The sequence below is a fragment of the Rhipicephalus sanguineus genome, chromosome 1 (assembly GCF_013339695.2).
Source record: "Rhipicephalus sanguineus isolate Rsan-2018 chromosome 1, BIME_Rsan_1.4, whole genome shotgun sequence".
In the NCBI taxonomy this organism is placed as follows: Eukaryota; Metazoa; Arthropoda; class Arachnida; order Ixodida; family Ixodidae; genus Rhipicephalus; species Rhipicephalus sanguineus.
The window spans coordinates 132,918,788-132,941,929 of record NC_051176.1 but is presented as its reverse complement, the minus strand read 5'-3'; the positions used below and the strand labels follow the sequence as shown (position 1 = coordinate 132,941,929).

The following is a 23,142-nucleotide window of genomic DNA, read 5'->3' as shown; positions in this document are numbered from 1 at the left end:
CAATATTCTCTTCGACTATGCATTAGCTCAAGATTGGATGACTTGTCTTTGGACTGTACAGTTCACAATAGCGCTCTTCTACCACCTTCGCTGTATTATTGTACGTGATAATATAATTGCCTTGGTTATCTTTTACTGCACATAAAAATGCTCGTATTTTCAAGAGGAAGCACCCTCTGTAATCTACAATAGCGCACTGTTATTCAGTTATTATCAAATAATGATCGAAGTGCGTTCGGATTTAGAAGCAGAATACAATTAAGTAAAGCTGTGAGTTATATGAAGCAGAGTAGTGCATTTTCCCGGACAGTTTTGCTGTGAACACTTAGCAGAACTTTCGAGTGGCGACATGTGAGAGGCCAGATCGGTTCAGCTCACCGTGAGGACGAGCTTCTTGAAGCTGGCCGAGGCGTACGTGTAGAGCGGTTTTTGCAGGTCGGGCTCCATGTCGATCATGCCTTCGATCTTTTGCAGCTTCCGCTTCTTAGTGTTCGTCGTCGCACCGGCGGCTGCGAGCATGACCGCCGTGTTATATTCATTACGAACTTTAGTTAGATCACTATATGGGTGCTTCCAGATGTAATCGAGGAACTAGTAAAGCGGTATTAGTCAGTTCCCCGTCGGCATGTTCTTCAGAGCAGGTCTCTGCTCGTCGTGCAGTCTAGTGCAGTGTACACACTTCAGTATAGGCTTATTTTCTTTGGCTACAAGTAAATTCAGCTGCCTCGGAGTTTTTGTAATTTGAGACCATACGAACGGTTATAAATTGAAGCCTGGTAGACAATTCCAAATGAAACGTCATATACACAAGAAATCAACGTATGACCAAAGTGCTACGATTGTGGCTAACATATTGCGTTCAGCGTTCTTTGTGCTTGAGCCATACACGCATCTTTCGACACCCAGAAGAACCTAACCTGTATGGGACCATACAAAAAAAAAAGTAGATGCCAACACAGGATGTCTTTTTGGCGGGATGTATATACCACACGAGGCAAAATGCTAATGTCTATACTTTTTACTACATTTTAAAGCAACGCTTCTTTAGTGCAATATCATTTATGGGGTGTGCTAGTTATGTCACATTAATGCATTTAGAGTCATGGGCGCTCGAGACGCTTTGTGTGTAAAAAGGTGTCGATGGCCATTTGTTGCTCTATGTCTTGTCAAAAGTCAGTATTTCTCACTCAAGTGACTGCTTCGGTGGTTGATAGCCACTCTGTCTCCATCGTCCTATTGTTCGTGCATCACCCCCCCCCCTCATTCAATAGTTATGCAGAAAAAGCAGCATGCCTTGTTAGGGACAGAATCTGTTGCGTCTTTAGCGCATATACGCGAGAATTCGAGTGCCATTGGTACCAACTAGTATCTTCCGGGTAGCCTGAATTGACTTTAGCTTGAAGCCCAGCTTAGGCTTGACGCACCCAGCCATAAGCTACGAAAGCTTTACCATCAGGCATTCTGTTCGCGGACAAACTCATGGCCTCTTCAGAAAATTCCAGAGTTGTACAATTTATACAATTAATGCTTGGTAAGGAATACATAAAACATCCGGTAAGCGCATGAAAGAAGGCTCTAGTTAATTACACCAAATAAAATGTTTGATAAATGAAGTTTATTTTAACAAAAGCGTACGATTAGTAGCAGGCCACAGTGGGAAGGCTAAACTGATTGTTCATAGGACAGCACCTCTACTATAAGGTTGAGGGGTCGTATTCAAGAAACTCTCTTTCGTAAGTGCATCTTCCCATTGGTCAGCCTGCCTTGCTAATGACTGATATTTCCTGCATCGTGACTGACTGCACTCTTATCGTACAAAACATTTTTAGCGTTAGGCGTTTTTGTGCGTACGGGCCCAGAAACCGAATTCAAGAGGGATTCTTTCGTAAGTGAATTTTTCATTGGCTGGTCGCCTCCACTAGTTCTAGTATCAGGATTGGTTAAAATTTTTTCTTACAGCCAATTCTAGCATAAGTGCTTCTTGTGAAGGCTGGTCCAGAAGACTAACAATTTCAAACGACAGGCATGACCTAGTGTCAGTCATCTACCGAATGGTTTATAATAAGCACCTTGGTCACCGAAATTACGATAGTTGATACAACAAATCTGCCCTGCTGCCGGCACGAAGATTCGGTGGCTGTATCAGAGAACGCATTTGAGGTTCTTTGTTATGCATCCAATGCTTTTGAAAAAAAAACAATTACTCGTTATTTTTTTGTTTGCTGGCCTTGACAAAGGAGGGCCGACGTATCGATTCCAGAGCGGCGACTCACAAAGCTGCTGCTCCTCCTTTTTCTCGGGCGGCGACTCCCCTCTCGAAGGCGGCTTGGACGACCTGGGCTTCTTCGAGACCTCACGGCCGCCTCCCTCGTCGACGGCGGTCAAAGTGGCTGCGCCGCCACCCATCGCTTCCGCGATGGCCGGTATTTCGCAGATAAATTTGTTCGCACTCAACACTTTCCAGTTGAAGCCGCCGAAGAAAGGGTGGTTCTTGAGGTCCTGGTAATGCCGAGAGGCGAGCCTTTCTATGGGGTTTTTCCGCAGAAGCTTGAACACCATGTCCTTAGCTTCTGGCGTTGCCGAGTGCGGATGCTCCTCGGTCTTGGGCCACTTCAGTGGTGCTGCAACAAGACAAGTGCCAGAGTCTTGCAGCTAAAGGCATGCTATGGATAAGCCGTGAAAGGTGAAAAAAAGAAGCACGCGTGGCCGCGCCATAGTACAGTCCCCAGCAGCGTTTGCTGGGGACTGTACTTTGTCGGTGGATCAGACACACACAATGTAACGGAACCAAAAACTGAACCTATGAATATTCGGCAACATTTTCAACAACTAAAAGTGAAAAAAACTAATAATAAAACGTACAATGACTTGAAAAAGTTTTAACATCCGTAAACTCATGCTTTGTTTTTTTTTCGGCTGCGATTTGCTAAAAGAGAACTTTGGCCTTTTCAACAAACATTTTTCTGCCATATCAATGAATGAAAGCTGTCTTGACGGAATAAGTTTACTATAATATTTTAACATTGCTGCTCAGTGTCCGTCAGGAGAACAAGAAGTCATGATATGAACTTGTTACTTTATTCCACCACCCTTTACAAACCATTGGCAACCTCCTTCGTTCTCAGTATTTTATGTAGTGTATCTATTAGTACTGCTTGTTCTTACTGGACAGATCGAGCATTGCACTTCATCTACATGAGCAAATAAAGCCACAGTTTCGCCTCAAGGGTGAAGCAGTGAATGCGATACCAACAAAGTGGAATGTTATAGGAAGTAACGCTAGCAGCTCACTCCTTCAGCATTTGATCCTACGTAACAAAACAAAACTAAGCGTCAGGAAACGCGGTCACTGCAGCGATCGAAGTGACCTTCATGCTGTTCATGGCTTCAACGCAAACTTCGCAATGAGAACACAACACGTACAAAGGAATGAGCCGTCTCGTGATCCCTGTAAAGATACGGGACGCGTGACCGCGGACGACCACGCCCGGCCGGTCAAAGTGCGCAGTTCCTGCCGGAGCCACATAGCCCTCCCTCCGGGACCGCTCTACGCGCCTTTCGCGCGACGAAGATGGCCGGCGCGTTTCCTTTCCGCTTGAGCCGCGATCGTCGGTATCCCTCGCAAGCTTTCACTCGCACATAGAATATACGACGCGTAGGGTGACGTTATCGATTTGGACTTTATAGGAGACCTCAAGGTGCCGGCATCCGCAAAAATTGCGTTTGGAATGTCCATATAACTGCAATAAAGTGACGTCGCCCGGTTTAGTTCTTGTTCAGGGAACCTATCGCTGCCGTGGTGCGCACAGAGTTCGCTTGTTCGACTTGCATCAAAACCCCCGGCTTAATGTTAAACCACAGCATTGTGTTACCTCCAATGATGCGATCTCGTAGTAGCTGCTTCGTCCTTCCCCTGAAGGGTACTCTGCCAGTCATCAACTTGTAAAATACGATGCCTGAAGACCACCAGTCGCAGGCTCTACCTGCGCAAGAACCACGTGCAGACGTCAGCAAGGCTATTGCAGGGTGGTGTTCGTGTGGCGCACTTACCGTACGGCCGCCGTTTAAGGATCTCGGGAGCCATGTACGGGATCGTTCCCGCAGATTCGCCGTCATGAAATTCAAACGCTGTCCTGGCGAAGTATCCCTTTACGAGTCGTTTCGAAACTGTCGAAGAGAGCACTGTGTCAGATACTCAAATAGCAATATTATATATATGCATACAGCCACATGCAGTGTATGAACGCGAACGTACGTTAAAAAGCAACTGGCTGGAAGCACGTTGTGCCTGTGCATTCTCAAGAGCTTCGTTGTCACCGCTCGTCAAAACATGTTGTTGGGCTAGTTGGCTCATAGTGTGCTAAATGGTGACAACACAATGAAATACGAAGTCCTTTTCTGTCCTTGTTTCTTCGCCTTTCGTTGCATTATTACCACTTTGCACAGTTGTCGCCACTGTTTGTTTATAATATACGACCATCTGTCAATATGTCAATCAGAATATGTTTGTATAAAAAAAGCTACAACGGTTTTACATTGGATTTCTTAACACAGTACACGTCAATTACTTGTCAACGCAGTTTTAAACATGTAGCTGCAATACACCTCAGTTGTATCTACAATCCCGGCACCTCGAAGCAAAACCTCTGAAGCTACTGTACCTTCTAAACTAATACGAATAACTAAGCGGGTTCGCGCAGTGACCTCTCGTGTAAGTCAAAACACTCACAGTGGCCGAGGCAGACCTTGTTGGTGTCAAAGTCGATCAGCTTGACCCGGCCGCCAGGAACGATGAGCATGCTGCAATTCTTTTCATCAAGACGTGTCTCTACAGCTCACGGAGCTACGGTGAATTAACTTACTTGGACACCTTCACATCACGATGCAAGAAGCCTCGTAAATGAAGATGCTCCAGTGCCAGAATTAGTTGCGCCATGACAATTTGCACGTGGTCGATATTCAGGTACGTAGCCTTGGTCACCACGCGCATCAGGTCCACGCCCGAGATGTACTCCATCATGGTCACGTACGAGTCCTATGCATGTGGCGGGAAAAAGAATGCGATGAAGGGGGGAATCTTAGAATAACAGAGAGCTGAGCCAGTTGGAAAGTATTCATTCCAAAAAGACAGGGCGTGCAAACACGGACACAAGAGAGAACCCAGGACACCACAAACGCCGACTAACAACTGAAGAGACGCACAACGGCGGAAAATAAAGAAGGCACGAAAACTCATCTGCACATGCCCATGCAATAGGCGAACCTATCAATCCGGCACGCGTGGGGGTCTATATGGAAGATAACTGTTAAGGCATTTGATTTCATCTTTATGCAAGTTAATCGATGGTCGGCTCACGCATGCGCTACCACTATTCTCGATATGCCATGCTTCAATCATCAGGCGCGTTTCATCATTTTATGCCTGTACAACACTGCGCATTCATTGAATTTTGGCATGCACTTACAATCTCGACAATGTAAGGATAGATTAGAAGGTGTGCCTCCGGTTAGCGATCTCTTATGTTTCAATAATCTCTGGTTAAAGGGGGGAAGAGGCAACACTTCTGAGCAGCGTAAACTCTGCACCAAGTGTTGCAGGTGCTTCTTTCACATATTTTCGACCCTCCGTGGTCGTCATGCAAGCGCGTGTGCACTTGAAGAACAAGGGCGTGAGACCACCCATGCCCGAACAACGGTGTAACAAAGCAAGTGCGACGTTGATGAGAGAATCGTGAAGTGGGTGTCATAGTTCGCAATGAACCAAACAAATTCGAGGCGAACAAAGCCTTGAATGTCGCGAACAGATTTCCCAGCAATCGGCATATAAAAATGAAATGAAGAAGGGTAAGTTTCAGTGGTTGTATTAAGGGCTTCAAATGTGATACGCGTTACTTTAAACTCACGTATTTTAACTGAGACATATCTACTTCTCCTCACCATCACAATATATGGTGACTGTCGCGTATTACATGTGAAAGACGTATACCAGTGCCTCGCATTTCAATTAAATGCAAGAACTATTGCTCACTGATGCGATTGTTCAGAATCATTCAGTGAGGAGCAGTAAAGCTATCGCGTTCTTGTATACCAGAACAAAACTATCATGCCGCTTTGACACACCGCGCACCTATTACTTCTCGCGATACGCGCCGCTGGTATCACGTTTGCTTTTCCTCTTTCTCGGCCTCCGCTTCCCAATGCGCTTCGCTCTGTCTATTGTCTAGAATAAAATATTTCTCAGTTTTCGCATAAATATTCAATTTCGTCATGAGCTGGTATCGTAAGTGAATTCAACTATACTTGAGCGAAGAGACAGGTCCATATATTTATTTGTCTGGTCATAGCTACGGCTTGCAATTTCTTTTCTAATGTGTTTTACTGAAACTCCTTTACTTTTACTGCGGCAGCAATTATATGGACACTCCAGGCTCATTTCTGCCGTTGGAGTGGCCGTCATGTACCGTATAAAGTCCGAATCGATAACATCGCCCCGCGCGTCGTATGTTCTGAGTGCGAGTGAAAGCGCCCGAGCGGTGCCAACCAACGCGGCTCAAGCAGAGATGAAACGAGCCGGTCGTCTCTATAGCACGAAAGGCTCAGGAAGGGGTGCCGTAGGAGGGTCTCCATTGCTCCGGCAAAAAAAAAAAACGCGTATTTTTATCAGCCTGGCATGGTCGCTCACGGTCGCGTGCGCCGTACATTTGCAGTGGATAAGCCCACGTCTCATACCTTTGTACATGTCGTGTTCTCGTCGCAAACTTTCCGGCGAAGCCACAGACAGCACGAACGTCGCTTCGCTCGTGGCAGCGGCCGTGTTCCCTTACGCCAGAGTATTGTTTGAGTTATGCCAGGTCTCATGCTAAAGGAGTGCACTGCTAGGCTTACTTCCTATAGCATTCCAATTTGTTGCTCTCGCGCTCGTTGCTTCGCCCTTGCAGCAAAACTATGTCTTAATTAAAATTGATTCGCGTGCATCTGCTGACAACCATGCTTCAAATCCTTGCCATCAGTACAGTGTAAGCTCTCTGGAAATGGCTATTATATTGGTACCATTGTGATCCCTGCAGCACGCTCCGATTAGTGTGAACTTCATCATTTATTCCAGGTCCATTCGCCTGACATATTTTCACTCGTTTAGCGTCATTACAATGTTATTACCTACATTCAGAGTGGTATTCAGATTCGAGCACGAAGTTGCAGGTACTATCTTGGAATCATCTGCCACATTCCGATCGGCGAGGCATCCAAGCACACTGAATTCTGTACTGTGCATAGGGTGCAGCTTTAATAATGCTAAGTGTTTGGAATTAATGTGGCGTCCCTGACTATGATGTATTTCATATTAATATTGTGGCTTTGTTACTTGATTCCAGTTTTACCTTCAGCGCTTTTACAGCGGCCGTCTCGTACCTCTGTGGTCGCACTGTAGAAATGAGGAAATGATAGCTTCTTGTGACAACTGCATTTATCCCATGTCTTCAATATTTCACACGCCTTTCATACATGGCATCTTCCATATTCCCACGCATGTTTTATCTTGACCACTGGGAGGCACGGGCGCTACTCTACACGGGCATGTTGCGAAAGCTTTTCGTGGCACGCTAATGACTTACTCGAAGTAGAGTCATTCAGAAGCTGGTTTACCAGTATGGTAATACAGAAATACCATACCGTCGCGGTCGGCACCTAGCTTTTTTTTTCACTCTGCAAGACCTTTATTAGCCACATTGATCATCGCATCACCCCGCCGTAAGCAGCTCGCGCGGCTAAAAAGTCTTTAAAAAGATGCATGCCGACCACGACGGTATACGGTATTTTTTTACTTACCGTACGGTAAAGCCGGCACTACTAAAACACTAATATTAACGGCTTCGGATGTAAAACAAAACGCACATGAAATGCGGGGTGTGCTTGCCTTGGCGCAGAAGCAGCAGTAGTATTTTACCAGGAATGGGCTTCGTATGACGGACGCGACCACCTTGTCTATGCAGGCCTGCTTGTGGCGCGTGAACCGGTCCATGGCAACCAACTTGACGGTGCAGACGTAAGTTGGCCGGCGCGTACACCGCTTTGTACACCGCCCTGCAGTCAAAGCGTGCTCACAGTCAGCACCGTGCATAATTGCTATTTGGAAGTAAGGTACACGTCTCCTTTGCATTTTCCTGTATTTTTTTTTTCGCTGAGACAGAGCCAGTTAATATCATGGGAGTGACACAGATCATAATGTCACAAAGAACCACTAAGAATTCCATGTATATTTGTGTAAGAGCCTTCTGTAGATGCGTTCCCAAAATAAATAATGGCCAAGGGAGATGCGTTTCGTGCCTGTTTCCATTTATCATTTTATAACGCAGTCGAAGAAGGAGAGAAATCAAACCCTTCGACTTTTGCCCACTTATGGGCGAATGACACACTTACGTAGAATTAGAGTGTTGTTAATCCATACGATAGTAAATCATTATCACTTTATTAAAAGCGAATGTAATTTAAATTGTAAAAGTAAAAATGTATTAATTTGCCATTGCTCTGACAATTAGGTTACATTTGTTCTCACTCAGTGATCAAAATGTGACTTTCATACTTCAATCGCCTCTTGCAACAATTTATAAGAAATACTTAAAATCACTGGTATCGTTGACGATACTTGCCCGCATATCTGCATTTTTTTTTACGCTACTGTCGCTGAAAGCGTCGTGCTTTGGTGTGTAAAGAAGTCCCGAAATATCATTTCCACCGCGCCAGCTTTTGAGCGCGCAAGTAAAGACAAACGTAACGCGATACTTATTTGGATGCACGTTCCTTATGCATTTTCCTAATGTAATTCAAGTACTTTCAAGCATTTCTACGACTCTAATTTAGAGTCGCGGAAAGACCCTAAATTAAACGTAAATTAAATGGAAAATTAAACGGAAAATCAAATTAAACGGAAAGACGCAAATTAAACGTAAGTAGGTTAACGTTAAGTAGACTACCCTGGGCGTTTGCTATTTTACTGCGTTTCAAGAGGTTAACTTAAAGGGGTCATGAAGCACCCCTAGGGCTTGTTGAAAAAACACATCCTGCGGAAAGTTGACACGGCTATGAACTGCTCTGCCAAATATTACAGTCGTGCGCGCCGCGTAAAGGCTACAAGCGGAGCGCGAAGTTGCCGTTTCCTCAGGCGCCCTCTTTTCAAACAGAGGCCGGTTCTCACTCTCGTCGGTGGGCGGGGCGTCTGCACGTTGACGTCGCGGATCTGACAGTTTACGTCGCAAGAGACATAGCATGCTTATTGGCTGATAGCCGACGTAAATCGAGAGCTGCGTTCGGATCAGATGCGCTTCTTGTCGCGGGGTGCCGCCACTTGCCGGCGCCGCACTCCTCAGTACACGGTAGCCGCACTCGCGCAGGCGAATCACAGGGGAGAGTGATCGCGTTTCATGACGCGCGCTGACGTAACTTCTTACCCCTGTGCCATCCCTCCCTGTCTAGCTTCCAGTGCACTCGTCGGCACGAGAAAAGAGAGAAAGCGCTGGGAGCGCGCGCTAAACCCCCCGTAACTCCGCTGATTCTTGACGGATTCGAGAAATTTTTGCGGCAATCGATTCGGGAGGCAGTAAACTCCGATACTAAGGTCATTAGATCATTACTTGGAAAAGTGGTTCATGACCCCTTTAAAAGAAGCTATCAGAATTACGCATATACAGTAAAACCTCGGTGATACGAATCTCGCGGGGTTACCAAAAATATTCGTATCATCCGAAATTCGTATCACCAGAAAACAGGGAAAATTAATATGCGACAAGCGACAAAAGAATGCTTGCATATCTTTTCATTTATTGTTTCTCAGGGACACAGCAACGTCATGAACAGTTCTGAATGATTGCCAGCATTGTTTTTAGATGTCAACGATCACATTTGTACTTGTAAATATGCGGCGCGTGCGCGCGTGTGTAAATAATTAACCAGGTGTGCTGTGACCCGTGACAGCTAGTAGCCCCTTCCAAATCTTAGTGCGCTTTTTTGCATGACATTAAAGTGCTGCGGAGAAAATGACTTATGGAGCGCTTTGCACGAGTTTGAACGACAGAAAATTTTAGGACCGCTGTCCTTTGATGTTATTGATTTCTTATCGCGGTGCTGTTTCGGATGTTTTTCAAGAGATTTACGGCCGTGTCCGCACAATCGGGAGGTTTGCTCAAAAATCGTGAATCTCCTGTGGAAATCGGAGAGTTAGCAGGTGTGTTGCTAGGCCAAGCTCCTTCGCGAAGACATTGCTTTCATCTACGTGGCAGGCACGTGTAAACAAAGTACAGTGACGCCATAGGCGCGCGCAGGGGGGGCAAGGGGGGCGGCCGCCCCCTAGTCACCTTAGAAGAGGGGGGCGCAAGGCCTGTCCCATAGATTGACTTAACAGGGAGGGGGGGGGGCGATGAACCTTCGCCCCCCCCCCCACTGAAGGGGATTACAGGTGACGCTTTTTTTTTAACGCGTTGACGCGTTAAAAAAAAAGAAAGAGAGAGAGAGAGAGAGCGCTACTTTAGCGTCACCTGTAATCTAAACACGAAGGCACATGAAGGCGCATTGAGACCTCCAAGATTCGCGCGCAGTGTCGGATCTCTCGGAGGTTACGACACGCCGCTGATGGCCTGTTCTGACGAAATGATGGCGCGGCGCGCAAGACCTCGCGTGATTGGCTTGTCTCCCACGACAGCACGGGCAGCATCCGTTCGTACTTGCGCGGTAGCGTACGTTCGTATCAAACAGCACCGGGTAACATTCGGTTCGTAACAACCGTACTCCATTACGTTGCAGGCTAATGGGCATTGGCCGGGACCACGGAAAAATTCGTATCACCCCGAAATTCGTACGAGCCGTGGTCGTATCATCGAGGTTCTACTGTATCCATAACAGGAAGAAACAGGATTGCAGCGAAAAACGCATGATGGGATTAACCTGTAGCAGAAAATAAGGAAGACTTTTAGCGTCTAAAATTGGCGGAGCATAGTGGAATTTAAACGAGTGATGGGAGTTGCAGCTGATACGATAGTTACCCAAATCCGCCAGCGCCAAGAAGCTTGAGTGGCCTGAATTCCTTCATCTTCGGTATGAAGGTGGTGTAAGGCGGAATGTTCTCCAAATTGAGCTGAAAGACGGGAAAAAAAAACAGAGGGTGTGCCGTTACTTCCATCCTGGTCTACATTTATCATTCGTCACCACTCGTAACTATTCTGTCGTAACTATTTTGTGTGGTATATACAAGCAGCGTATTTTCATTTAAGCGCTCATTCTAGCTTCACACTTGACACACTTTATATCGAGCACGCATGCAAAAAGTCGAACACGCTGTTAAGGTTTGGCGCAAGCTCGACAGGGATGCAAAAGAAGCTTTTTTTCTGCCGTGTAACTAAATGACATAGAAGAATGGGGAATGACCAGCATTTCAGTTTGAGAACAATGACGCAGAGTTTGCGAATATGCCGCATCTGCGATGTGTAGATGGGGCAGCATGAAAATCCTATGCCAGTGGAATAGTCATGAATTTATCATCGCAAGGTTATATAGCGCATGATAACTTACATGGTAGCTTAAGAAACTGAAAATGCGACGTGTCGTCTTCCCACATGCCGGAAACAGCGCCCCTTATAAAAAAAAAAGATCGGGCAGATCCACGCATTGTGATAATCAATTACATGCGAAGCATTCAGCGAGTAGCAGCCTATGACGGATTTTTTTTTTTTTTAGTATAGCTTGAGTATAGCTGGCGGAGTCGTAGGCGTATAGTACATATGTATGTTTATTACAGTAATACAAAAGCGTATAGCCAACACTGCAACCACAATTGGCGTTATTCTGACGTGACGCCTGTATAGGCTCTTTTTCCGAGTAGGTTGGAAGCACTGGTGTGGCTCTGTGGTAGAATACTTAACTGCCATGCAGACTGCCTGGATTCGATTCGGGCTCGAGCCGTGCCTTATTTTTTGCTTCCATCGGATATTTCACCCATCGCAACGCTGCCGATGCCGGCACCACATTTTCTGTGACGCGGGATCCTTCACACTGACGCTTAAAGATTTAGAAAGTCTCGGTTGATATAGAATTTGAATCACCTGTGGTGGATACCCGCCTACCGCGGGCCGCGGTATGCGGGCTATGTGCCGCACGTGACTAGTGGAAAGGATTTCATGACGTACGCGACAGGGAAGTGATATTATTCACGTCATGACTTGCGAATCGGGTTCGTTATACACTGACGTCCTCCTATACCAATTTTGGTATACGCCAAGTAAAGCAGGTTACCAGATGAGCGCCGAGACGTAGGCGGCTAGATAAATAAATAGAAATGCTCAAAGTGCCTTTGGTTCACTAAGAAATGCTTCGCATTTAAAACTTCTCTTAAGATGTTGGCTTTTTGCAGAAAAGCAGACTGCATCTTTGTCATACTCAGTGGAAACAGAATGGGTTCATTTCCAAATTTGAGGCAAATTTGAAAATGCGCTAGGTTGGCACGCAGTCATAGCGTTATACGCATTTGGTTAATTTCGTATACCGTTTAAATTTCTCGAACTTTCAAATAACCAGACGAGTACAAAAATGAGCAGTCAGAGTCTGTTTCACGCCACCAGAAAACGGTATATTAAAAGCGGCAAAATCATTATGACAAGGTACATGATCATGGGTCATTTGAATCGTAGTGTAGGCACTACCGAACGACACACCTGTGTAACGATTCAAATACCCGTACGAAAACCTACACATGCGCACCTTTTCTGTTTTGCTGACCACGCTGTCACCGATCGCCATCCAGTCGGTGACAGTCACTTCGCAGATCTTCTCGAGAGAAGTGGCCAACTCGCCAATGATTATGGTCAGCTTACGTATCGTGGTTCCCAGCTCTTTCGCCGTCTCCGGAGCCCGTTTCATGCACTGCGAGAGAGGGTTGCTGTACAGCCACATACGGCTGCCAGCAAGTCCGCACGTACTATGACGGCAGAAGTTTGTTGGCCACGCAGATACTGCTATGTCGGATGGTCAAGCGGCCTACATTACACGCCCATAGTGACATCCGAAGGTATGTACATTCAGCGCAGGTGCGCGCTATCACAGCGTAGTACATCTCTGATTTCCAGGTGACACGTCTTGGCCACGTTGAAATAGGGTTCAAGCTGCGCTGTCATGGCCATGGTCGTATCCATCGGTATAGCTCCCATCACGCTCATTTAGAACGCAGAATCAGTGCGCCATTGCTTGTACTTTCTCAGTTTGCTGGGCGGTGGCTGAATTGTAAGTGTCTGAAACAACGCGCTAAGCTTTATAATCCCTGAACTGACCATCAAGTTCTTCTGCGGTATTTACAGTGAACAACTATTTTTTTGACCAATTTTGCAGCCCTGTACTATTTGACCATTCGATATCTCACCATTTTGCCTTAGTTTTAGGTTACATCCTTCGTGAGCGTCCAAGCGTTTCACGAAATCACTTAGAGCATTGCTTTTGCATCATCACCTTCAATTCAGCAGCGCCATATATCGTTTCTCAGCCGCAACATATACCCATATTTACGTGCTTAATTCATATCTACCGTAATACGACCCCATTATCTGTTATCTCGTGTTGCATTACATTGCTCCTGATACGTTGCCACAATATGGTGGGTATGTTCTGTTCATAAACTGCTGGAATTAAAAAGTTAGTGCAACGTTTTTGCTGTCAGTAATACCCAGCTGACAGCTGAAATCAATTACAGTAGTTCAACAAGTAGACCCACTCTTGGTGCAAGCCTGGAAGTCTCCCCAGCTGAACGTTTTTCTTACTTAGTCATGGGTGCGTAACTTCAATGAGTGCTCGGCCTTACGGTCACCGAGAAAAGATGCTCACTAACGATGGTAGCAGCGCGTCGCAAGCCTGAGCTCGGATAGCATTCACAGCTCTTCGAAGCTCTCTATCAGAGCCGATTGTACGATAGAAATCATTTGAATGGATTTCCAGATGCCAATTTCAACAACACACCCATGGGGACGGCTCTCAAAGAGCTCTAGACGGCTTCAGAGGATGCATCTCAAAACGTAATTATGACGAAGAGGCTGCCTTCCGTTAGAGGTTTGTGCGTACACGCGTTTCGACTCGGCGATACTCGCCCTCCAAACTCTCTACTTCTCTAACGACCATATTTTACTGACACCCGATTTGCTTGTCCTTGATGGTTTTACTTGCTCTTAGTACGTCGTGGTGAGAGTAAAAGGCACTTTGGTGCCCTTAAATCGAATCATTAATAATTTACATTACCTTGTAATACATCAGCTGATGTCAAGTCCTTCAAATATTTTCAGGCGCACAGGTATGTAGAGCAACAGTGAAAAAATAATGCACCGACGCGTATGCTACTCATGCATGTTACTAAAACAAACGCCATCATTTTCTTCACTCAAATCTTCCATCCCACACTGAATAAAGAAATGGTTTCTTGTGACTGTATTCACTTTGCATTTACTTCCTACAAAACATCAGAGAATGCTCCTGTAGCCACGTGGCAATGCACGCACCAAACTGTGAAGGCCGATGAGGTTCTCGACCATGTCGCGGATGTCCTGGAAGGTGATGACTTGCCGGTTCAACTTTTGTAAGCAGTCTTGGGCCGCCAGAACCACTTGCTCCTGGCAGAAGTGTGACAGGGGGTCGCGGAAGAGGGAAACCTTGCTTTCTCGTTTGATGAAGAACTCAAGCAGTACAGTAGTTATTTTCGGGATCTGCACAGTGAGATTCAATAGGCGTGCTTTGAGCGCATATTGAAAATAGGTGCCGGCAATGGCACACATTATTTCGCCTACAGCATCCAGTTTCAGCATCGCTAACGCTAATGTGACTGATTAGAGAGTTTTAGGTATTGCGTATAAAAAGTTAGGGGCTTCGAATCGCCGGGCTTGCAGAAATATGCACAAACCGATATGCAAGGGAGCGCAAGCAGCATGTGGACCTTTGGGTACGCAGATGTCGTTTGGATTGCCCAGAGACGGAAAAGCTAAAACTGCCTGCTCACTGGCCTTCATTCACGCTCACTCTGACGAGCACAAGGCTATTGGCAGAAGTGTCTCAAAAATCTTCGAGATGGTTATTCGGGTGTGAGGCCTTTAGCATGGGGTATTTCGGACCGGCCGGCTGGTGAGGAGGTGACGTGACAGCCGTCTTTTATGCCCCAGGGTGCAAAACATATAATTTAATAAAGAAGCCAAGTTGCCATGACATAGCGCTCGCGTGCCGATGGTCATGATGTGTTGGGGTTACTACGAACACGTTATGTAGTTTGATCGGCCACGATGAAGTTTGCAATGGGCGTCTAGCAAACCTTTCGCGATGCTATTGCGTGATTCAGTACTCATTCTACTATTATAGATGCGTGTGCTGTTGCACAGTACGTCTGAGTAAACGATGAGCCTGAACCCAGCAGTTCCGATCGTTTAGTTTGCGGGTGCATTGTGTGCGAAGACGACGGTGCTTCTATGTTTCTCTAGTTTGTCAAATAATGCAGATACCCTTACTTATGTTTGTAGTGGTAAGTTAGGTTCGTACTACTTCAAGTACAAAGGGACTCATCTTAATAGGATTTCTAGAATGCCAAATCACCGCTTTAAAAGGAGGTACAACCTATCGCAACTATCGCAGAAGTGTTTGGGAGGCCTCCTAGTGGTGTTCTGGTGGTTCGCTCAGGGAGCGTAAGTTGGCCTATGTAGAGAAACGTCGTGTCTGTGAACAAACAGGCACAGTGCATGCAAAACAAAAAATGCAGATAAGTTCGCATTTCTGTTGGCCTATAAACAGAGCCTTCTCAATCTTCGTAGCGTCGGTAACAAAACCTGCACAGACGAGGCCACGGGCTAAAATAAGAAAACGTGCTATCGTGCACCAGGTTGAAAAAATGTAGCTCCTTTGCCTTTGTCATGTCCCACGAGAAAGAGGCTCCCCCGTTGTTTTACGCACGCGATGATGCTCTCATTGAGCTGCTGGATGCTGTATCAGACGTGGTTTGGCTTGATGCATGCTATAGGAACTAGCTGGGATGGTACCATACAGTTTTAAGTTAATGACATCCTAACTGACAGAGATCTATTACCTATTCCTCTACGACATTACCACATATGCCTCTGTGGATTTCGGATAAATATATAAATCTGATTTCTTAGTTATTTGTCTAACGTCATGACGCACTTAATTTTTCAAATATCTGTGAGCTCCTCACATATCGAGCACCTTATCCGTTGTTCCGTTGTTCCTTTGATGTACGCACAACTCAAATCAGGATACAAGTCGTTATGTTGTTAACTCTTGCTCACAGACATAATTTAAGACCGACTTGAAGAGAGTGTAAATAGCAGTATATTAAGAAACTTGACATGCTGCGCAAGCTGAACGAAGCAAAAAGCGAGAAAGGATAGATAGGACAGAATAGCGAGGTATTGCTACAGTATATTAGATTCGTTATTAAAAAGATTAGGTTATTCGCCAACTCTATACTTGAGGTGCATGTTTACACTTATCAAGGCAGATGTTCTTCACCTTACGTTCCTGCTGTCGTGCAACCAGGCACCACCTAAACTGAAATTAGTTCCACTTTTAGATGGAGTCCCAATTTAGCTGTACTTATATTACTTGTATCCTTGTAAGAATTGATACACTTTCCCATCTTCAGCTGCAGCATGTCAGCCCTCGCGATGCTAACACAGAACTTCTGGAGTGGCGGCGTTTGTACAGAGCTTACCCTCGGGAAGAGTGTAGTGAGAACCTTCGCTGAAGACTTCTTTTTCTGTTCTGTAAGACGAAGTGTACACTGTTGTAAGCGCGTTCGCATTCAGAGAAGAAAAAAGTAAACTTACTGTCTTGGCTCCCTTTGTTGTTTGTTGGTACGAAGCGATGATAAAAAGTACAGGAATAAAGAGAGAAAGGAGAGCTTCAGATAAGTTTTAACAGCTCATGGTTTGTAAAGAAAGGACATAAATTATCTAACATAACGTTCAACAACACCTCGTTGGTATTCCTAAATGCTCTTCAAAAGCAGCGCTCCGGTGTAGGAATTGCTGATAATTTACGCAAGGCTGTTAAAGGCCGGCATAATCTATTTACGACAATTGAATCAAGACAACGAAAACATTTTCCGTCGCATCCATTCAGAAAAAAAAAACTTTTAAATAATGATTGCTCGCGCAAGGGCGATATTCCTTGAGCGATATGTGAACCATCTTCAGCGTTACATAGCACATGCAAACTTTATGTAAACACAACGCAGCTCTTTAAAATTTTTCAACATAAATGTGGCACAAAGAGTCATTCGTTTACATGACGACATATTAGATATGACAAATGCGGCAGGTGGTCTTTTATTATTTTTTTTTATGAGAAGCATGTTTAACGTATGCGGACTGCAAGCTTTCGCTGCCCAAAATACTGTGCAATTAATGCGTCGAGCAGTAGCCAGGAATGCTTGTCCGCATGGCATGAAAACTAAGGGTATATCGGCGAGTTAGTTCCTTCGCCATTGCTTCTGTATGGCTATATCGCGCGTTTCGTCACATGGACAAAACGCAGAAGCATGCACAACACAAATACACAACACGCGTATCTTATCCGTTACTGTGCTTGCTGCTATTAAGCAACATCAGTGCTGTCGTAGTAACGAGATTCCTACAGAGTAGCCACAACATACGGACAAAGAAAGCGGTCGGAACCTTTTTCCGTAGATATTAAATTTTACAACGCCCATCGCAATTGTTTTGTAAATGACGTTACACAACTATAAAAACGTGCCTAGCGAAGCGGGAACAGCGGGAGGTACCGCGCTGTCCGCATGAGTTAACTATAATGTAGGCAAGTGTGCTTACCGGGCGAGACGTCTCCCATGCTTGGAAATCAGTCTAACGAACAAACAAACTGAATACAACACAGAAACACTCGAACCACTTCAAAGTGTCAACGAAAGGAAAACGTCTTTCTTCATCCATGCCAACGCGCCTTTTTCTCGCGATTTCTTCACGCGCTTCAGTTTAAAGTCTCTTCTTTTTTCTCGTCTGCACGAAGCTGAAAAGCGCCTTGCAGCATCAAATTCGGACTTATCAGCTTTGCTATTGCAAGGAGCCATGTTTCGACACGTTGAACGCTCTGGGAAGGAGACGGCGCGGAGCACAAAAGCCACCTCTATCATCCGTCACGTCGCGTTTCGGGTGATTCATTCTCATGCCATCCTCGCAACGAAAAGGTTGCTTCGACATTGCCAACTTCCGACATATTTGGCGTCAGCGTGCCATTAGGCACCTATGATTTCATATGAGCACCATTTAATGCCGGCACGAGCTATTCGTTCCCTTTTGCTTTCTTTTCATGAATAAAATTTTCCCTTTGAAAGCCACGTAAGAAAAAAAAACACCTTGTGTGTGCGAAGCGAAGGGTTCCGAAAAAAAAGAAAAAAAATGAAAGACGCAACTCTGTAATCAGTATAACGTTGCCAAAAGCAAACAACGAAAGCGTGTTATCTGAAGGACATTCCGCAGAAACCATCGACGATGACTCTCGATGCATACGAAAGCCATATGCTTCATTAAGACATTAAATTAATGCTGATGGGCATGATGACGTATAATTTTTTTAGTGAGGGTACTTCCAGTGGGTCACTAACCTGACCATTTGTAGTAGTAGTAGTACAGGTAGGCAACATGTGCGTCTCGAACACATGTAAAAATTTGCGGTCGGCGACGAACGCAACCCGAAACAATGTGTTTGCGTACCCTAAAAAGTAAATCAGGCAAAAGCTCAGGTCGCCGTCACAAGCGGGAGGCTCACGTGACCTGAGTAGAAACGTTACGTATGGCACCATACCACCGCCGTAAAATTTCAGTGAAACGGGAGGTTCTGCCTGGCGTAGCATAAGTATCGTTTTTTTGCCAGTGTCTATGGTTGGCCTGTGTCCCTAGGAAGCTAGTCACCTACACCGTGTCGCTTCGGGGTCCTCACTATTTTGCCAGCATCGCTATACTGACACAACCGGAGTTGACCGCGACGTGCCCAACGTGCCTCTCTACGAATGACGTCATACGTGACGTTTCTGCGCAGGTCACGTGACTCTGCCGCAGTGACGGCGATCGGAAGTTCCACTATTGGTCTCTTTCGGATATATGGAAACGCGCGGCGAAGATGGAGCGCAAGGGAGAACATGCATGAACAGGGAACGCGCGGATAAAGGCCCAACCACAGGCATGCGTCAGCATAGGCGTGCGCACGAGAGGCAGGGGGAGGGGGGTACCCCTCTCCTCTATTGATCTGAGTGAGGCGCCAAGTCTGCCCGACATGTTTACTCAGACGGACCTGTCCCGTCATTGTTTAACGTGCAAGGTTATGGATATGCAGGTTTTTGACGATAATGGCGTTCGAAGAGAACTGATGCTGTTGCTTTCCAAGAGCTGTTTACTTGCCATTTCTGCCCGGAACGCCGGGGACCAATGGCGGGCCGTTGTGTGAAGCACATCATCGCTTCATTTTCATTGTTGCATCCACTGCGAAGCTCGTTCTCTTTCGATCTCGACCAACGGGGAAGGTGACGCTTCTCCTCCCATAAAGGCGAACATTATAAAAAGACAGGGCGTGCAAACGCGGCCACAAGAAAGAAGTCAGGACACCACATACGCCGGCGTTTGTGGTGTCCTGACTTCTTTCTTGTGTCCGCGTTTGCACGCCCTGTCTTTTTATAATGAATACTTGCCAACTAGCTCAGCTCTCTGTTATTCTAAAGGGGAACCCTGCGCACGCCTATGCGCAGCTCTGTAAAGGTTTGTACGAAAATGAGAAAATGCCATGTTCTCATCGGAGGAGCCTTGTGGCATTCGGCCATGCAGCCTCCTTCAAGCTAGTTTGTTACGCAATTTAGGAATAAACGAACCCTGTTAAATTTAAATAACGATGAGATCTTATTCAAACAAGAAAAAGCTCTGCAAAGTGAGCGTAAAAAGAAATTCTGCTAAATTTTTTACAATTTCTCTTTTCACTGCCGTCAAAGGCTTGAATAGGTTTGATCTTTACTTCTCCGTGGCGTTCTTTTATTCGTTTTACAATCCGCCGAGAAGTGTTGTAATTTTCATTTTTTTATTACACTAATAATGCATCACTTACAGAGAAAAGCCGACCTGCACTGTTTGTTACCTTAGGTGAGTAAGTGGATGACTGCGGATGGTTGCAAATTAAGGAGCTATTCCACTCTGGGAAGGTGGATGACCAGCGAAGATGTTTAGCACAGGACACAGAGGGGACACAGAATTTCGAACATTAGCGATCCCACACTTCTTTTTCTTCTGCTTCCCCGACTGTCGTTGTTGCTGGGCTAACTTGTACACTGTCAATGAAAAATCGCCTGAAAGTCATCTTCTCACAGCTTACTTCGTGACAAGGAGTCACAGACGTCGAAAGTAGCGACAACTTTGTTGCGCCGAAAACCACCTTTTGGGTCAGCGTCTTTCTTACTTGCAAGTGTTCTTGAAACTTTCTTTTTTCAAGCAGCTTGCCTTGCCACATATACGTCTATCCAAAAAAAAAAAATTAAGGAGCCATTCCACTCTGGGAAGGTGGATGACCAGCGAAGATGTTTAGCACATGACACAGAGGAGACACAGAATTTCGAACATTACCGCTCACACACCCTGCAGCTAATTCCAAAGTGCCTCTCTAAAAAATCTACGCAGCTTGCACTGAGTCGGGCAAGGCCGGGGCAGAGCAGAGCTGGTCGGCACTCGGCTGGTCCTGGCTTGGCTAGGCACACGTACATTCGCACGCCCATGCACGAAGTGTTCACCTGATCACATTGCAAAGCACGAGTGTTGGCTAGGTATCGATCGGGTTCGATTGGATATCGCTTGGCAATCACAGATGAATTAACTAAACTCTTTTTCGCCTCTGTTTCTTTCTATTTCTCTCTTTCCCTATCTATACATTTTTTTCTCTTTCTTTCTTTCTGTATCTTTTTACTATTCCTTCCCTTTCTTTCTGTCTCTCTCTCTCTCGCTCTCACTATTTCTCGCTTCTTTCTTTCTCTCTATTTCTCTCTGTAGTTCTTTCTCTTTCTTTGTTTCTCTCGCTTTCTCCCTTTCTTTCTCTTTCTGTCTCGATCTCCCTTTTTTCGTCTTTTTTGTGTCTGTTTCTCTCTCTGCCTATTTTTTCTGTCTTTCCATCTTTTCCTCTTTCTTCCCTCTCTCTTTTTCTCTGCCTTTTTATTTCCTTCTTTCTCTCTCTGTAATCATTATCCCACCCATCCGAGTTATTGCACCCCACGCCGGACAAATCGGCGCAGCGGGAGAGCGCGCGCCGGGCGCACGTGTTCGGGGTGCGAAGCAGAAGAAGCAGCTGACGAAGAGAGCGCGCGCCGGCACGATGATGGTCGTTTCTTGTCTGCATCGCGAAACGGACACATGTCGGGCATATCAGCTCTGCTGTAAAAGCCCCTATTGAATTTAGCGTATGGTCCTTTAAAGGTTTCCACTTGAGCACCATGTGTCTCTTTTGCCGCGTCACGCACCGTCTTGTCTGGCATGGCGCATATATACGCTTTGCTTTTCGTGCAGTTATCTTCACGACTTTGAGCAGCGTGCGTCTTTTTGCCGCATTCTGTTTCGCGACATGAGTTTTCTTCTATGGTTTGCCGCGTGCACTTTGGGTTTCATTCACTATCTTTATTAGCGTTTGCTACCCGCGTGTTCCCATCCCCAGTGGCGAATAGCGGGGTTTGCCCAATTTGTGGGCACGCACGCTATTGCTCGCGGACGGCTCCAGGTTTAGTGAACCAGTGGTTAGTAGTGGGGTTCGCCCAATTTCAGTGGCAGATACCTGCACACGAACGGACAAATGCTTTAGCCGTATACAGCTTCGCTGAAATAAATGGAAGATCCCACGCGTTGTGGCAACCGCTTTCATGCGAAGCAGCCAGCGAATACTTCTTTGCTCTATTTTATGGCTTCGAGCCAAGCGTTACGCGGTGCATCGACGTGTTTTTGCTCGTAGCTGTGTGCACATCGTCGGCTTACCAGGCACGTCGACAACACTGGCGTTTAAACGGTAACTTATGGTGCGGCGTAATGTCAGCCCGCACGTTAGAGTACATACGCCAGCATTATCGAAACTAAGTGCACTTTATGGGGCAATCATGTGAATATCATACGTACCTTTCGTTAATGTAATCCTCCGGGGTCGAGCAATGCTTCAATATAGCTTGCTGAATCATAGAAATACAAATGTAATGTCTATTAAACTGCTATAAAAGTGGAGCCAACACTGGAAGCACAGACGCTAATTTAATACGACGCCTGTATCGTAGGAGTACATATGTAGTGTTTATTGCTTTCTCGTAAAATTATATAGCCAGCACCACAACCACAATTTACGTTTCACCGACATTACGCCTGCATAGGCTGTTTTTTCCAAACCAGTTTATAGACCTGGCGTGGCTCTGTGGTAGAATACCTGCTTGCTACGCAGATTGCATGGGGTTCGATTCCTGCTGGGATCCTAATTTAATTTCCGTCGGGTCAACGCTGCCGATGTCAGTTTTCTTTAACGCTCTCGCATTTAAATTACCAATGTCTGTTCTCGCCGTTCCTGCCATGAGCAGATATAAACTGTCAATCACCTCTCTAGTAGCACGCAATGTTGCCACAACGTTGAAGACTCTTTCAATGTGGCGGCAACGTTGTTTCAATATTTGGTGCTACTCGGGCTGTGGCACATACCCGTACACCGCGGCCCGTGGTAAACGGGTACGTGCCACACGTGTCTGATGGAAAGGGTTTGACGACGTACGCGACAGGATTTTCACGTCATTCATACCGACCAGACAGTCATATTCGTTAAATATTCTAACCCTCCCATGCCAATTTTGGTCTACGCCAAGTTAAGGAGGCGATCATGAGAGCCCCCAGACGTAGCCGGCTAGATAGATACGTAGACAGAAACGCTCAAAGTGCCAAAGATTCGCTAAGAAATGCTTCGCATTTAAAAGCATGGTGGCCCTCTGAGCGTAGGAATCGTCGCAGTGGTTTACCAAGCTTACTGCTCGCGAGTGAAAACCAATAGGCGATTAACAAGAGTTGAACAAACGACGCTGAAGCATCGTTCCTGGCTTTTTATTTGTTAATTACTGCA

The 23,142-nt window shown here is 45.8% G+C and overlaps 1 protein-coding gene across 1 annotated transcript; it reads right to left on the bottom strand.

Moving 5' to 3' along the window:
* Positions 1-369: 369 nt before the first annotated feature.
* Positions 370-21,538, bottom strand: LOC125757033 (microtubule-associated serine/threonine-protein kinase 3-like). The gene is made up of 11 exons (XM_049412095.1): positions 21,524-21,538; positions 14,523-14,726; positions 12,745-12,906; positions 11,034-11,125; positions 8,031-8,082; positions 4,863-5,035; positions 4,730-4,800; positions 4,051-4,167; positions 3,873-3,983; positions 2,205-2,621; positions 370-509 (listed from the first exon to the last, which is right to left on the bottom strand). Exons 1-11 carry the CDS (start codon positions 21,536-21,538, stop codon positions 370-372), a joined length of 1,554 nt encoding a protein of 517 aa, XP_049268052.1.
* Between the last annotated feature and the right edge of the window lie 1,604 nt (positions 21,539-23,142).

Coding starts and splice junctions, on each gene's coding strand:
- LOC125757033 (XM_049412095.1), bottom strand. Junction 8,083..11,033: donor CTTGGCGCTGGCGGATTTGG/GTAACTATCGTA, acceptor CTTTGACTGCAG/GGCGGTGTACAAAGCGGTGT. Junction 4,168..4,729: donor CAAGGTCTGCCTCGGCCACT/GTGAGTGTTTTG, acceptor TCTCTTCGACAG/TTTCGAAACGACTCGTAAAG.